We start from the raw sequence: 14777 nt of genomic DNA, 5'->3' as shown, positions 1-14777 counted from the left end.
TGGAAGAAGTATTACACAAAGGAATAGCCTTCTGATACTGTGTAACATAATCTATTGTCACCTAAATATGTTGGTGCCCCCAAGAAGACGTCACCAATGGGCCAACTAAATCCATACTTGTGCATTTAACCTCATTAAAAGGCATAGATACCAGAGGAGTGTGATAATAAGGCATTGAGCTTGAAATCTGATGCTCTGGGCATGAGTCACAATTAGAGATGAGCGAGCATACTCACTAAGGGCAATTGCTTGAGCGAGCATTGCCCTTAGCGAGTACCTGCCCACTCGAGACAAAAGGTTCGGGTGCCGGCATGCGGGAGCGGTGAGCTGCGGCAGTCAGCAAGGGGGAGAGAGGGAGAGGGAGATCTCCCCTCTGTTCCTCCCCGCTCTCCCCCGCAGCTCCCTGCCCGCTGCTGGCAGCCGAACCTTTTCTCTCGAGCGGGCAGATACTCGCTAAGGGCAATGCTCGCTCGAGCAATTGCCCTTAGCAAGTATGCTCACTCATCACTAGTCACAATATTTCTTGACATCCCTGTCATGTCCATGCAGGTAAAAACCATGATACCTTGCATGGTCATCACTAAATTGGGAAAAAATGGATAGAGCAGATGCAGGACTAGGAATTCTTTGTCTAACCAAACCAGGACTTGGTGGGCCCTTGACTGAAAGCAGAGCGATCATCCTGATAAGGATAGCTCTATATCTCGAACCTTCAGGGCCTAGTCTATCCCTAGATGGTAATTGGGGATAATAGGACACAGGAACAGGTCAGACAGGGAACACTGCCACACCGAGCAGAACATGAAATAGGCATCCACACACCTGCAGACTGAGGGGATTTGGGCGTCAGCACACTTATGGATGGAGGGGTTTTGGGCATCTTCACAACTATGGAGGGAGGCGATTTGGGTGTCCGCTCACCTATGAATGGAAAACAGACAGAACAAAGCACTAGTGTCCGCCTAGCAACAGACAAAGGGGAACTGACAGAACAAGGCTGGGGTGCCTGCCCACCAACGGATGGGTAGGGCAAACAGACATGAATCAGGTATCCAACAACCATTCGGATGGGTGGATCAGACATAGACAAACGAACTGATGGACGAGCAAACAGACAGACGGACAAACTGATGGAGCACAGACAAAACTGGATTCTGATGAACAGAGTTTTGGACAAAGCAGGCAGAACAAGAACCAGACAGAGCTCTGGTAGACATGCATGCACACCCCAGACATAAGCAGAAGGACCAACACCCATGACAGGCGTTGACGGATTATTTAGAATAACGCGCTGATTGGTCAACCAGGAGATCTACCTCTCTGGCAACCAATCAGACCATGCACTGCAGGGGATGATGCAGCAGGTAAGAGAAGAGGTATGACCAACAGCAGACCCAAGGAATGTCTGCATTGATGGCACGTTACAACACTTCTCTTCTTCATCCTTGAGAACCACTGTTACTGAGATGGAATCATGATTGGCTGGCTGGACCATGACTAAACAGATAGACACACTGTGACAACACCCATGTACACCAACCAAAATAATCTCTGTAATATGCTTTCAGAAGTTTTTTGGACCCTCAAATGGCCACTTAGAATATGACCATGAGCCAGATCCAGAACAGTTTTCTAAAATGACCTTGGGACAAGTAACTGTTGCACTGTGTCATCTACTTTCTTATCTATCTGGTACAGTAAATCATTTTCCAGCATTATACACTCATTGGAATAAAAATCTTTACCCTAGAAGTTGTTGGAATCGAATGAAACTTTCTCTGTGTGATTGTAACGTTGATATGTGAGTGATTACAATATCGGAGCAAAAGGATAAATGATTATTGTGGAAAACTGACCCCTTGAAGGGAGGCTCTAGTACCCTGTTGTACCGCCTCTAGCTCGGATACAAGATGTGATACGAGGGGCATGGAGGCTCTAGTATCCTGTTGTACCGCCTCTAGCTCGGATACAAGATGTGATACGGGGGGCATGGAGGCTCTAGCACCCTGTTGTACCGCCTCTAGATTGTTTACAAGATGTGATATGGGTGAGCATGGAGGCTCTAGTACCCTGCTGTATCGCCTCTAGCTTGGATACAAGATGTGATATGGGCGGGCATGGGGGCGCTAGTATCCTGTTGTACTGCCTCTAGCTTGTATACAACATGTGATACGGGTGGGCATGGGGGCTCTAGTACCCTTTTGTACTGCCTCTAGCTTGGATACAAGATGTAATATGGACAGGCATGGAAGCTCTACTTCCCTGTTGTACAGCCTCTAGCTTGGATACAAGATGTGATATGGGTGGGCATGGAAGCTCTAGTATCCTGTTGTACTGCCTCTAGCTTGTATACAAGATGTGATATGGACAGGCATGGAGGCTCTAGTACTCTGTTGTACCACTTCTAGCTTGGATACAAGATGTGATATGGGTGGACATGGAGGTTCTAGTACCCTGTTGGGCCACCTCTTGCCTGAAAACAAGATGTGATACGCGTGGGCATGGATGCATACTCGTTCCATATGGTATCCTGCAGCATATAGGTCCACATTTGCTGTAACTGAGCCTCTAGATACTGCAAACGCATAGATTGTGGAAGTTGGCGTACCAGATGGGCCCATGCATGTTGTATTGGTGATAACTTTGGTGATCAGGCAGCCACGGAAATGTGACCCCCTTGTGTGTGCGGACAAGAATTATCCTGCTGGAAAATGCCCCCCGGAAGCCCTGCCATGAGAGGAACACATGTGGCTGCAGGATGTCCTGAACATATCGCTGAGCTGTCATTGTCCCTCGTACCACTACTGGGGGTGACTGACTGTTATGTACGATGGCCCCCCAGACCATCACACCAGCAGCAGGGGCAGTGTGCAGCTCAACAGCAATGGCAGGATTGAGGCGCTCACCCGGAGGTCTCTAGACACTGGCGTCAACAACGCCCCAAACTAAACCTGGATTTGTCGCTGAAAACAACCCGGTTCCACTCTGTTGCAGTCCAGTTTATTATGCAGGACACCACTGCAGAGGTGACGATGGGTGTCAAAGGCAGTACATGTAATGGGCATTGTGACACCAAATTCATCAATACGACCATCCAGCATTTCGCATTCCAATAATGCTCCCCTCTTAAACTTTGTTAACCAGGCGAGATCTCTTCTGTACATCATAGAGGCGTCAAGTAGTCAACAAGCTCTACACAAGCAGAAAAAGATGTCCACTAAACACAAGGAGCCTCCGAGAGCCTTTTATAGGCCAAGAGTGGAACCACATCTGATCACACCACAGCTCTAATCAATTGGATATCTGCCTGACATGTAACTGCATGCCGAGTTTTGCAGCAAAGTTATAACATCATGGTCGCTATCCCCTCAGACATTGTGAGAAAGGCCTTGACATCATCATCCACCATCATCTGGATATATTGACCTACATAAATGGCTTGTCATTCCATGAATGGTTGTGCCATGGCTATAATGGCCTCACGCTGCAACACCTCCTCCAGGACTAGCGGTCTTTGTTGGAAGCCTCTGTCAACAAGACCAAATGTGTCGACAGCAAACAGTTGACCTCTTGCAGAGCTTCACTGGCTTATTGCTGCTCAAGTATAGTGAAGGTTCTGTGATGGATGTTTTATGTGGCAAGGTCTGTTGGCTGTAGTGACACGGAGATGTATCCTGACAATCTAGAGAATAATGTGCTGCCGGAATGGTCGTCCATATTTCAAATAAGACAATGCGCCACAAATCCAATGCGGTTTTACATTGGTTTGTTCTACGATTGGATTGGCTGCACAGAGTCCCGACCTGAACCTACTGAACATCTTTGGGATGAACTGGAATGTCGAATCAGGAAACATGAACAGCGATAGAACTCACCAGATGTTTGCAGGATGAATGGAGGGAAATACCAGCTGAAGTGTATGAGATGTTAACCCTTTCCAATCCACTGTCTGAAGACATTCTGATTGAAGGCTGTACAGCTCCAATGTCGGAAGACGTCCGGGCAGGGTATTCTTACTGTATATTTCTGTTGTCAGGGGCCTCTCCAGCATGTCACATACTGCAGTACTGGCCTTAGCCAGCAGCCAGCGTCATTGTATAATGGCAGAAAGAGAAAGCCCCCTAGGAAACCTTGAATCTAAAATTGGATTGCAAAGAGTTAATAGAAAGTATGCCATGGAGAGCATCCAAAGTCATTACTGCTAAACAAGCCCCATTAAGTATTAACATATGGACATAAATACTACTTGTGACTCTTGCTCAGGTGTCCAATTACTTTGGTAGGACAGTGTATGTGAACTAAGTTTTAATGGTCCATTGCATGTGGACCTTCATGTGGCCGGTTCCTATGTTGGATATATGCTATAAACATCATTTGTTGACTTCCCTACGTTTACTAAAAGGACCCAAATTTAAAGAAATTTTAATTCGCCAAACCCCACACCGTGGGACCCGAGCGCCGTCAGAAAACACAAAGACCTGCTTTGAATTGAACGCCAATGACGTCTTCTATAAATCCCAGGGTTTAGATGATATTTATAGAAGTTGATTCGTACTGACGTCTCCGACCGAGAACGAATCCTCACTTTATGCATAAAATCCCCCTAGTTATTTTATTTGCATTATGATTATTATTATGTCCTGAAGATAAAGAGAACGGCGAAGCCTGCCTCCACTTCACCGTATCTTGGAATATCCTCTTGTAATTATATGAAGTTCTCGTATTTCTGCTTATGGGCTTGGAACTGAGACGAAGAGAGTGATAAAACTGTAGGAAAAATCGAGGAACTCAATTTATGTCCCCGTTGCAAATCCATAAAAACTCAAAAGAATAACACAAAATTATAATGTATTGGAAAATAATTGCGCGCAGGTTCCCCTATTCAGCGCCAAAATAAAAGCCCCATATGATGGCTGTTTTTAATAAGTCGTAAAGAGAGAACCACCAGTTTTTACAATGTTTCAGGCGGTAACTAGGAGGCTTTCACGGGGAGATCTTGTATGTCGATAATCAGCTCTGCCCTCACATTCAGAAACATCTTGATTTTATTTGCTTTTTTCTCCTCCAGGCAAGGATGAAGCGAGCAGCTTGGAGGTGACTTGGCCTGATGGCAGGATTTTCACCCGAGGCATTGCTGAAGGGGAAATGAACTCTGTATTGGAAATTACATATCCTCTCGATGAAGATAGTGTTACTAAACCGACGGCTATTGAGGTGAGGAATTTCTTCCATTCTGAAGTGATAATGGCGCGGCTTTGGAAAGGAAATATGAGTTGTTGTGCTTTTTTTCTAAACCTTTTTTCAAAAATATATTTCATTGATAATAAGAGCCATATGGAAATTAAAGATAGACTGTGATCACATGTGGTCCATCTAGCGTCATTTGTGGCTGGCATAGATTGGGGCTGGTATTTTCATTGGGGTCAAACATCATGGTCAGTCTTAGCTACGTGCAACCCGTGCGTTCACCACCAACTTGTAAGGATGGCATCATATGGAAGTAGGCTGTGGGTGATCGCCCACTCTTAGGTCTGCCCAGCCAGATGATCTTTTTTCTCTGTATGACAGCATCTTGTGGAGCTACATGAATTACCCTTCTCCTGGCTCTGTCTCCTCCCCTCTCATATTCAAAAAGCGTCACTATCAGCTCATCGGCGCTCCTGCAACGCAATTGCTTACTTCTGTTACTGTTTGTATGTTATGAGCTTGATTCTGGGGCTGTATTTATGTTAAAAGCTTGGTTCTGATATTGTATCTGTGTTCTGAGAGTAATGTCTTACCGGTGCTAGATAGGAACCACGGGTGTAGTAACCGCACGGGACCGGAGAGTAGTCAGGAGGAAGCTGGAGGTCGTCAGCAAGTAGTCACAGTTGCAGTACAATGGATGAAGCGGAAGAGTAGTCAGATGGAAGCCAGGAGTTGTTATTGGGTAGTCTTGCAGAAATAGTGGAGGAGCAGGTAATGTGGAGCTTGACCAAACAGTGCTGTAAAGCAGAAAAATCATGTAAAGAGGAAGCGGCAGGGCAAGGCTTCTATAGAGAGTCCCAGTTAGAAGAAGGGCGGGGCCAGGACAGAGAGGTAGGAATTAGATCAGAAGGAATAGAGAACAAGTCTAGGTTTCAACAAAGGAACTGTCCAAATTCTGGATGGCCTAATGAAGAGAGCTGCTGACTGGAGTGCAAGGAGGAGGTTGCAGGTTCAAGCCCTGACACTGAAGTTGGTTTTGGTGCTGTTTTTATGTTATGAGCTGGGTACTGATGTTGTGTTTATGTTATGAGCTTGGTTCTGGTATTATATCTATGTACTGAGGTTGGTTTAGGTGCTGTATTTATGTTATGAGTTTAGGTGCTGCATTTATATATAAGTTTGATTCTGGTGCTGTATTTATCCACTGAGTTTGGATTTGGGGCTATATTTATGTTATTAGCTTAGTTCTCATGCTGTATTAAAGTTATGAGGCTGGTTTGTGCTGCATTTATGTTATGAAACTTGGTTCTGGGGCTGTATTTATGTTAAGAGTTTGATTCTGGTACATTATTCTCTAAGCTGTTCTTGTTTGGGTATGTTGCCTTATTACTGCTTTCTGCACAAGCAGAATACAATCATGCTGCTTATTAGTGCAATTAAGTCCTGTCGTTTTTAAGCCCCCCGCCTGATGGTGAACAGATGCAAGAGTTTTGCCTTGTTTGTCCCACCTGTCCGATGAGTCTAGTCTTGTCTGTTTGCTCCATCTCATGCAACTCAGATGTCTGAAGTATATGTCCTGTTATGTATGTTGTGCCTAAATCCCCTCTGCTCGTTGGTGTGTGGACGCCTGAATCCCCTCCGTCCGTGGGTGGGTGGATGCCTAAACCATGACCTATTTTTTGTGTCTGGTGTCGCTGTGTACTTCTACCTATTGTGTGCCTTATCGTAGCCCTGTAGACATTTCCATATGCTCTACATCCTTCCTCATCCTTCATCTATGAACGGGCTAGGTTCCTTAGGTACAACATGTGGGTCCATCCCTATCCGGACAATCATCCTACTTTTAGGCAGGGTCCTCCAAGCCAATGTTGGTTATGGATAGCATTCGCTTCCCGTCATTTGGTGCATCCCTTGTTTCGGTGAGGTTATAGCTGGATAGGTTGGTCCATTGTGGACATTATCGCGTAATATTCTAATATTTGGTGACGTCTACAGAGGACATCGTAATTGGGCCCTGTAACATCCTTCTTACAATCCTGTATATAGCTGTAACTGTACTAGTGACTGCAGCATGAGCCTCTCCCCTATGTCTTGTAGGACACAAGGACTGTCAAGGAAATTAACCCTTGATTTCTCTACCGAAAGTCTACTTGTGTTAGGAACGTGAAGAGCATCCGGCAGGCGGAGAAAGTTTCCATGCTATTTACTTTTAACATCCATTTCTAGGGTTAGTGACCCTTTAAGTCTGATATAGGCTGCCGCAATCCAAAGGTCTTGAGGTGCCACCTATGCGACCATCTAATACCTTAAATAGTAGGCTAAAAGCAGCTTAGCGTAGGCATTGTGTTAGACATGCATATTACCAACATGCCCTCATAATGGCGAAAAAAGTGAGTTTCCGTATTAAATGGAGAGATTCAGTGTACGGATGACTGGGAAAGGCTTTCGTTGTTGCACTTCGCACAGAGGTCAAACAAATGACTTTTTGCGTACCGCTAATCACTTGACTACATAAAACTGGGAAGGAAAATTGCCTTTTGATCTTTTTTGCATATGACAAAAATGATTACAATTTGCTTTTACCTCATTTATCTTTTTCCAACAGTGCGGCCAGGGCTTCTCGCTGAATGAAAATGGACATTGTGGAGGTAAATGAAGCTTTAATGTGCCTGAAAATAACACACCTGGATTAGAAAAGGAAATGTCATTATAGACGCATATTTCCTGCCTCAATGCCCAGCCAGCAAACGTTTGGGATAAAAAAAGCGTAATAATCCATCTGTTTTACCGAATTGCTCTTTTGAGGCAACTGACAAATCTGCATAAAATGATCAGGACGGCGATTTCCAGGTTGGGAGGTTTTGGAATTAGTTTTTTTTTTTTGTTTTAAATACATCATTTTATAGATTTCTCAGCACATTTTTAGCGTCCTTGGAGATATTAGAGCCAACATGCTTCTTAAGGGCGAGCGTATTTTAGTGGGGCTTTAAGCACGGAAAAATCCCGCTCGCAAAACACGAAGAATAAAATCCATCAATATCAATCGGTTCATTCCCTTTTTTTCCGCAAAAAATAGGGCCTGCTCTATTTTGTGCCTATTTGCGCACCAAAGAGCCCCATAGAGGTCTATGGGAGGGGCGCAAACACAGCTGCACGCCCGGGTATGCGCTAAACGCCACACTTACCCACAATCACCGGCACATCGTTAGGCTAATTAACAATTTAAATTAAGGCAGAGTGATTCCATCGCCCATGTGAGCGAGCAGTGCCTGCACAGACATGAACGCAAAGTACACTCGTTTTCTGCACAAAAAATTGCGCTGGAGCAAGCGTATTGCCAAATACGCTCATTTGAAGATGCCCTAAGGATGGCAGCACACGAGCGTAATGCGAAATATGCTTCCTCTTGCGCAGAAAAGAAGTGTGCTTTGCACGCATGCCTATGCGCTATACTGTGCGTATTTGCGCAAGCACCGCTAGTTCACATAGGTTTAAATAGCTGTTAAGGGCTTAAACAGATGTATGCATGCGCAAATACGCTCGCCACTACGGAGCTTATTTGCGCATGAACAAGTTTAACCCTTTCCAATCCACTGTCTGACGTCTTCCAACATTCTGATTGAAGTCTGAAGTCTGTACAGCTCCGATGTCAGAAGACGTCCGGCAGGGTATTCTTACTGTATATTACTGGCCTCTCTGATGTCGGGGGGCCTCTCCAGCATGTCTCATACCGCAGTACTGGCTCTAGCCAGCAGATGGCGCCATTGTATAATGGCAGAAAGAGAAAGTCTACTAGGAAACCCTGAATCCAAAATTGGATTGCAAAGGGTTAAAGTCTTCTTTTTTTAACAGTTCAAATTCCGCGCTATTGCATGCGCAAAAAAAAAAAAAGCAGAAAGATAGGGCAAAGCCTATCTTTTCTCACGTGTAGGAATTGCTTGCGAGAAACACGCTTGTGAAAACAAAACCATTGAAATGAATGGGTTCGCTTTGTGACGTTTTGCGTGCGTGATTTTCGGGTATGCAAAAAGCTCTGCCAATACGTTAACCTGTTTAAGCTCTAAGCCGAGCAAGGTGTCGGTGGTGCGTGTTTGAACAGCGTTTTGCGCATACCCGTGCGTACATATTTGTGTATTTGCGTACTTCCCATAGACTTCTATGGACCTCTTTGGTGCACAAATACACTCAACATAGAGCAGGCCCTATTGATTTCCGCTGCAAGAACCACGCGCGCGAAAAAAAGAAATGAGAAGTAACCCATTGAAATCTGCGCAGAAATACGCTCGTGTGAAGCCACCCGAATTGTGACCCAGTCACAGATAGTAGACCATTAGTCAACACAATCTTGCCTCTTCTGCTACAAAAGGACGTTAATTTCTTGCTCCTGTGCGAGTCTTCATAGGAGAAAGTCTGTCTAGATGAAAGGTTGAGTCCTGGAACAGTGGTTCTGGTTGGTGACTTTGGGACGCTTGGACAGCATTCTGAGTCTCATCAAAAGCTAGGGGGCACCACACCATTGAGACATTTTCAACCCACTCTTATAATTCTGGTTGGACAGTCCCAGATTCTGGTTAATGTTCTGCTATAGGGACACTGAATATCCTGTTGAGTGAGCTAATTATGATGTCATCCGGATAGGTTGTCCCCACGACTGACCAAGTTCTTGACAGTCAGCTTCTCGGGGCTTGGGTTCTCAAAATGACTACGTTTAAATTACTACACCACCATGAGCGTTAGGACACCGAACCTTCATGACCAGATTCAAGTCATTTTGCCAGTCCATTACCATAGAGTACAATCTGTATGACCCCTGTGGACTCTAGAAACTCTCCAACTGGGAAAGGGGTAACTTCTCGCTCAACCGAGAGATAACTGTTTGACTGGGTCACCAGGTGGTTGATCATATATAGCTGGCTAGCAAGAGATTAGTCATCTTTACACTTGGCCATGGGAAACTGGACTTTCAATGGGTTTTTTCAAGGCTTAGTCTTGGAGGCAAGGCCATAAAAGTCAGGGTAGGTCTCATCTTTTGAGCAATCTGTTGCAGACTACATTACCTTGGTGAAATGCTCTGGCACATCGGTAATATGTAATGCTCTTCTGTATTTCTAGATATTGATGAGTGTATACAATACCCATTCGTTTGTCCCAGGGAAAAACCCATTTGCATCAACACATATGGAGGCTACAAATGTCGTCCCAACAGGAGATGCAACCGTGGCTTTGAGCCAAATGAAGATGGCACAGCTTGTGTCGGTACGTATATGTATTTCCCTAGACAATGTGCAATTATTTGAGCATATAAGAACATAAAATAGATGAACACCGAATACAAAAATGCAAATGATAAGATGGAATAAAAGTCTGTCTCTGGAGAATCAACGGAAAGCAAAATGAGTTCAGCCCCATAGATGATTGGCGTGAGCACACGCAAAGCAGCCACCCGGTCTTAGCCAGAATACAGAAGAATGCAATTCTTTATCTGCTTCTCCATAAAACGTTTTTGGGTTAGCAATGGGAAAAATAGTTTCCAGGGTGTAGAACCATTTTTTCAGGGGTCACCCCATGGTATAAGGTTGAAAATCAATTGTCTAGACTGCAGTAGACAATATGCTCTGCAGTGAGGTGCAAACTTGCATACATTGTGCTCCATTCATCTTGAATGGAACTTCCGGACATAGCCCAACACTTGTACTCGATTTCTATCAGCCCCTTAGAAATGAATGGAACAGCAGCATCTCACAGGCTCGACCAGTGCTCCATTCAATCTCAATGCCACTGTGGGAAGGTGCAGCGAGCCCACAGGGAAAAGAAGAGGGTAAGACAACCTCCATTCCTGGGATTAGTGGGGTCTCAGTGGCGATACCCCCAAGGATCAGACTTTTATGGCCTATCTTATGGATAGATGCTAAAACTCAATTGTGGTACAGCCCCTTCAAGGGGCTTAAATGAGCTTTGCACTTTGGATAATGCCTACTTGTTAGAAAAGTTACTTGACTGGTCCTCTGCTTGGACCACTAGTGCTGTTATCTGTGAAGAAAACTGTCAGTAAGGCCTCCTGTCCACGGGCGATATATCATTGCCTTATCCTCGGTAATAATCCGCATGCGAGTAACGCAATGAACGCTTTCCATAGGATGACTATGGAAAGCGCAGCCCGATGTACACAAGCAGAAATACAAGGTGATTTTCTACTCGCATATAAAATTCGCAGCCTGCCACGATTTGGCTGCAATTTTTAATCATAAATACTAAGTTCATCATGGAAAATCGCGGTGACTTTAGCGTTCTTCCACGGCGGCTCCCGCGGCAGTAAAATGCAACGCCCGTGGACAGGCGGCCTAAATGTTTAATTTCCCTGCAGCACCTCTGCAGGAAAAATGAAGTATTACATTGTGTCCATTTACATCAGTGTAATACAGGACAGGACAGGTCCTCCAGAGTGAGAGACGCTCTTTTGTAATCACTCTCTAGTTTGTCCAATCCTGAACTCAAAATATCCTAATATGGTGTATCAAAATGAATTTTCTAAACTGGACACCTTTAAAGATATTTTCAAAGATTAAAGATATGTGTGTACAAGAATTTGTCTTTATACAGGGTGTAGTCAAAAAGCCTGATCCAGCGCTATATCTCAATACTTGTGTCCTATGTTGAAATAACAATAGCGTACTTAAATAGGAACGCATGGATGCGCTACATGATGGTATGGTGCATGGTCCGCTGTGGGCCCCAGAACATGGATTTCAATTTTGTGTTGTGGCCCTTGTAAAAGTAGCATGTGAGAAGCAGAAATCCACTTTCTGTGTCTCTCCAATTCCCGTGGGACCGCTGCTATGACCGAAGTAAGGAAAACGTACTTGAAATGGCCTCCTTCTGCTACAATGGGGCGGACCATCTGGGAAGTCATCCACCATCGCCTATGAGAGATTCAGGTACCGATCCGCATTGAGAGTCCATGGAATAAACACAGATCCAACGAGGCAATTGCACCAAATTCCGACCTACACATTCATGCTGAAATTTGCATTGCATCTACACCAAATTGGCGCTGCGCCGTTCACTAACACGGTCCTGCAATGATAGCGTCAGCCCTCTACTGCACTCTCGAATGGCTCCATGCATGTATCATAGCAGAAAAAGGCCACTTCCAGTACACTTTCCTTACTTCAGTCACAGCAGCGGTCCCACAGGACTTAGAGAGACGCGGAAAGTGGTTTTCTACTTCTCACATGCTACTCTTCAACTCTTATAGGGACTGCATCTCAAAATTGAAATCCATGTTCTAGGGCCCCCCAGGGGACTGTGAGCCATTCTATCATGTAGCACATCCATGCCTTCCTATTCAAGTACGCTCTTGTTATATCAATATAGGATACCGCTACTGAGATATAGCGCCGGATCCGTCTTTTTGACTACAGCCTATATGGTGTAGTAGAAAAGCCAAGACCATACATATATATGTTATGGAATTCTCCATAGAGAATAGTCCGTGCATGGATCATGTGACATCACCAGTGTACCGATGCAATACTAGGATGTGGTCATGTGATATTGCTTTTGGAAGTCAATAGAGACCGCTCCTACTAACAGTTCTGTTTTTCCTCCCTTTTATACGTCTCTTCCACGGCTCGCCCACTCTTCCTATGACTTTATCTCCGCCTGGTTCCATCTTCCTTGCCATACACGATCTCCGGGATGTGACTGCCGTCCAAGCAGCTCAGGTGGCTTACTTCGGATCCTACCCTTCTTCAGCCTCCAGATTTCACGCACACTTCTTGCACTCTTCAGCAACGCTGCTAGCCCTCGGATTATATTTGCACATATACTCTCTCTGAATGGTTCAGCCACATAAAGGCTTTCTATGCTTGGTTCTTGCAACTTCTCCAGTATTTGAAAGGACTGTCAGCCAAGCTGCTCTGCTCTGGGTCTGGGAACCAGACGACCCTGCTACAAACATGCCGGAAAGAACTTTGTCTGAAGCTTAGAGTGAATAGTGATATTTTCGTAAAATCAAGTTGTTTGTTAATATGTCATGCATGTTTTCTGAGAAAACTGAAGAGAAACCCCATTCAAGCCCTTCGCTAAAGACTCTCAAGTATCCAGTGTAAATTCATGTTTTATATTTGACTTCTGATTTTTTATATGTTGTCCAACAAAAAAAAAAGTTTTTGGTTAACTCTTTTGCTGCAAGAGAAGCCAACAGAGCGGCGCATGGCAGGCCCTCCTGGCCCCCGGGAAATGGTGGGTCCCTCAATTACTGAGATGACACCGTTTTGGCAGGGTTGGCCTGCCTGGTCTGTGCTTTGCCTGCTCCCAGTCCTTGTAAAGGAAGAAGCCTTATCACATTTCTGTAATTATTTCTTTCTTTTTAATTTGTAATGAGAAGAAATGTTACGAGTTTAACTTTTTTGCAGTCTTCCAGTCATCGGTCTGAAAAATATATTAGAAATAAAATGTACAGTAAACATACCGAAACGCGTCTACTAAGTGTCAACTCCTTTCATAGTAACTCACTGAGGCAGAGGAATCAACAAATGCAAAACTATTTCACTGGGTTGACCCTTAAAAATTAACTTTTATTATGATGCTTAAAAACTAGGAGCCTCAAAGAACAAAAAGACGTGAACACATGAGAGATGTTGGGGGTGAACTCATAAAGTACCCAAACTCGTTTTCATCAATAGGTGGTTATACAGTTACTGATGTAGCACTCCAAACCTCATAGAGTATTGGTGGGATGTTAGTACTGTCTCATTGAGAAAACTAGACTAACACAATACCAATAGAAATAGGTTTGTTTCAGTTTAACGCGTTTCCATCATATTAGTGACTCATCAGGAACCCTGGATCTAATAGAACCAACCCTAGAACGGGGTTTAGGATCCCTTAAAGATGTATAAGTGAGAAGACCCAAAAACTAGTAACAACATACTCTCAAAACAAAATCAAAAATGTGTGGGCCATATTCACTGTCACTACTTCTCAATATGGGATGGTAAGGCTGTTGCTATGTGATTGGTTAAACATGTCAAAAAGTTGCACACCGTCAATGATTCCTTTGGCTATCACTGCAGAGGCTCATAAACACGTCTGGGTTTGATTTACTGAATCAACATTGCAGGAGCGCAGGCTGAACTGGATGGGCTTGTGTGTGTATTCAGGCTTACCAGCTAGGATGCTTGCAAATGAGTTTTTCCGCAGCTTCGTGCTAAAAGAAGCTGGTAGGCTTCTGGATGAACTTTCTGAAGACTTTATACATAGTGAGAACTTCCTGATGCTCGGTTAATTAATTGCACTTTCTTATCTGCAATGGCTCTAATTGCCTTATTGGCTGATGCATAGGCACTGAATATCTGTTTACTTTTTCACATATGACTTTTGACATGTTGGCCACCTTCCTAATATTAGATAATGTGAGTTTACATTAGTTATCTCCTAAATAGGTCAGAATACATGGGAAATGTGATTCTATATTTTCAGGTAGAAAGCTGTGTAACTGCTGCCAGGTATAATAAAAAAATCTTGGGAGTCCTGCTTGCCCCGCCCACTAATAGAGAATGCCTGTGAGTCCTGTTTGCCCCGCCCAC

The 14777-nt window shown here is 44.3% G+C and overlaps 1 protein-coding gene across 4 annotated transcripts in view; it reads left to right on the top strand.

Moving 5' to 3' along the window:
• CRTAC1 (cartilage acidic protein 1) overlaps window positions 1-13643 on the top strand; it is a 537130-nt gene extending 523487 nt beyond the window's left edge. For all 4 annotated transcript variants that reach the window (XM_066601101.1, XM_066601100.1, XM_066601103.1 and 1 more), the window contains 4 exons: window positions 5069-5214; window positions 7793-7835; window positions 10300-10443; window positions 12907-13643. In XM_066601101.1, the coding sequence (XP_066457198.1) occupies window positions 5069-5214; window positions 7793-7835; window positions 10300-10443; window positions 12907-13025 (452 nt within the window). In that variant the 3' untranslated portion in view covers window positions 13026-13643. The remainder of the gene's footprint in view (window positions 1-5068; window positions 5215-7792; window positions 7836-10299; window positions 10444-12906) is intronic.
• Window positions 13644-14777: the final 1134 nt, after the last annotated feature.

The sequence above is a fragment of the Eleutherodactylus coqui genome, chromosome 4 (assembly GCF_035609145.1).
Source record: "Eleutherodactylus coqui strain aEleCoq1 chromosome 4, aEleCoq1.hap1, whole genome shotgun sequence".
Lineage (NCBI taxonomy): Eukaryota > Metazoa > Chordata > Amphibia > Anura > Eleutherodactylidae > Eleutherodactylus > Eleutherodactylus coqui.
Note: the sequence above shows the minus strand (reverse complement) of the source record. Positions and strands in the feature narration are given on the sequence as shown.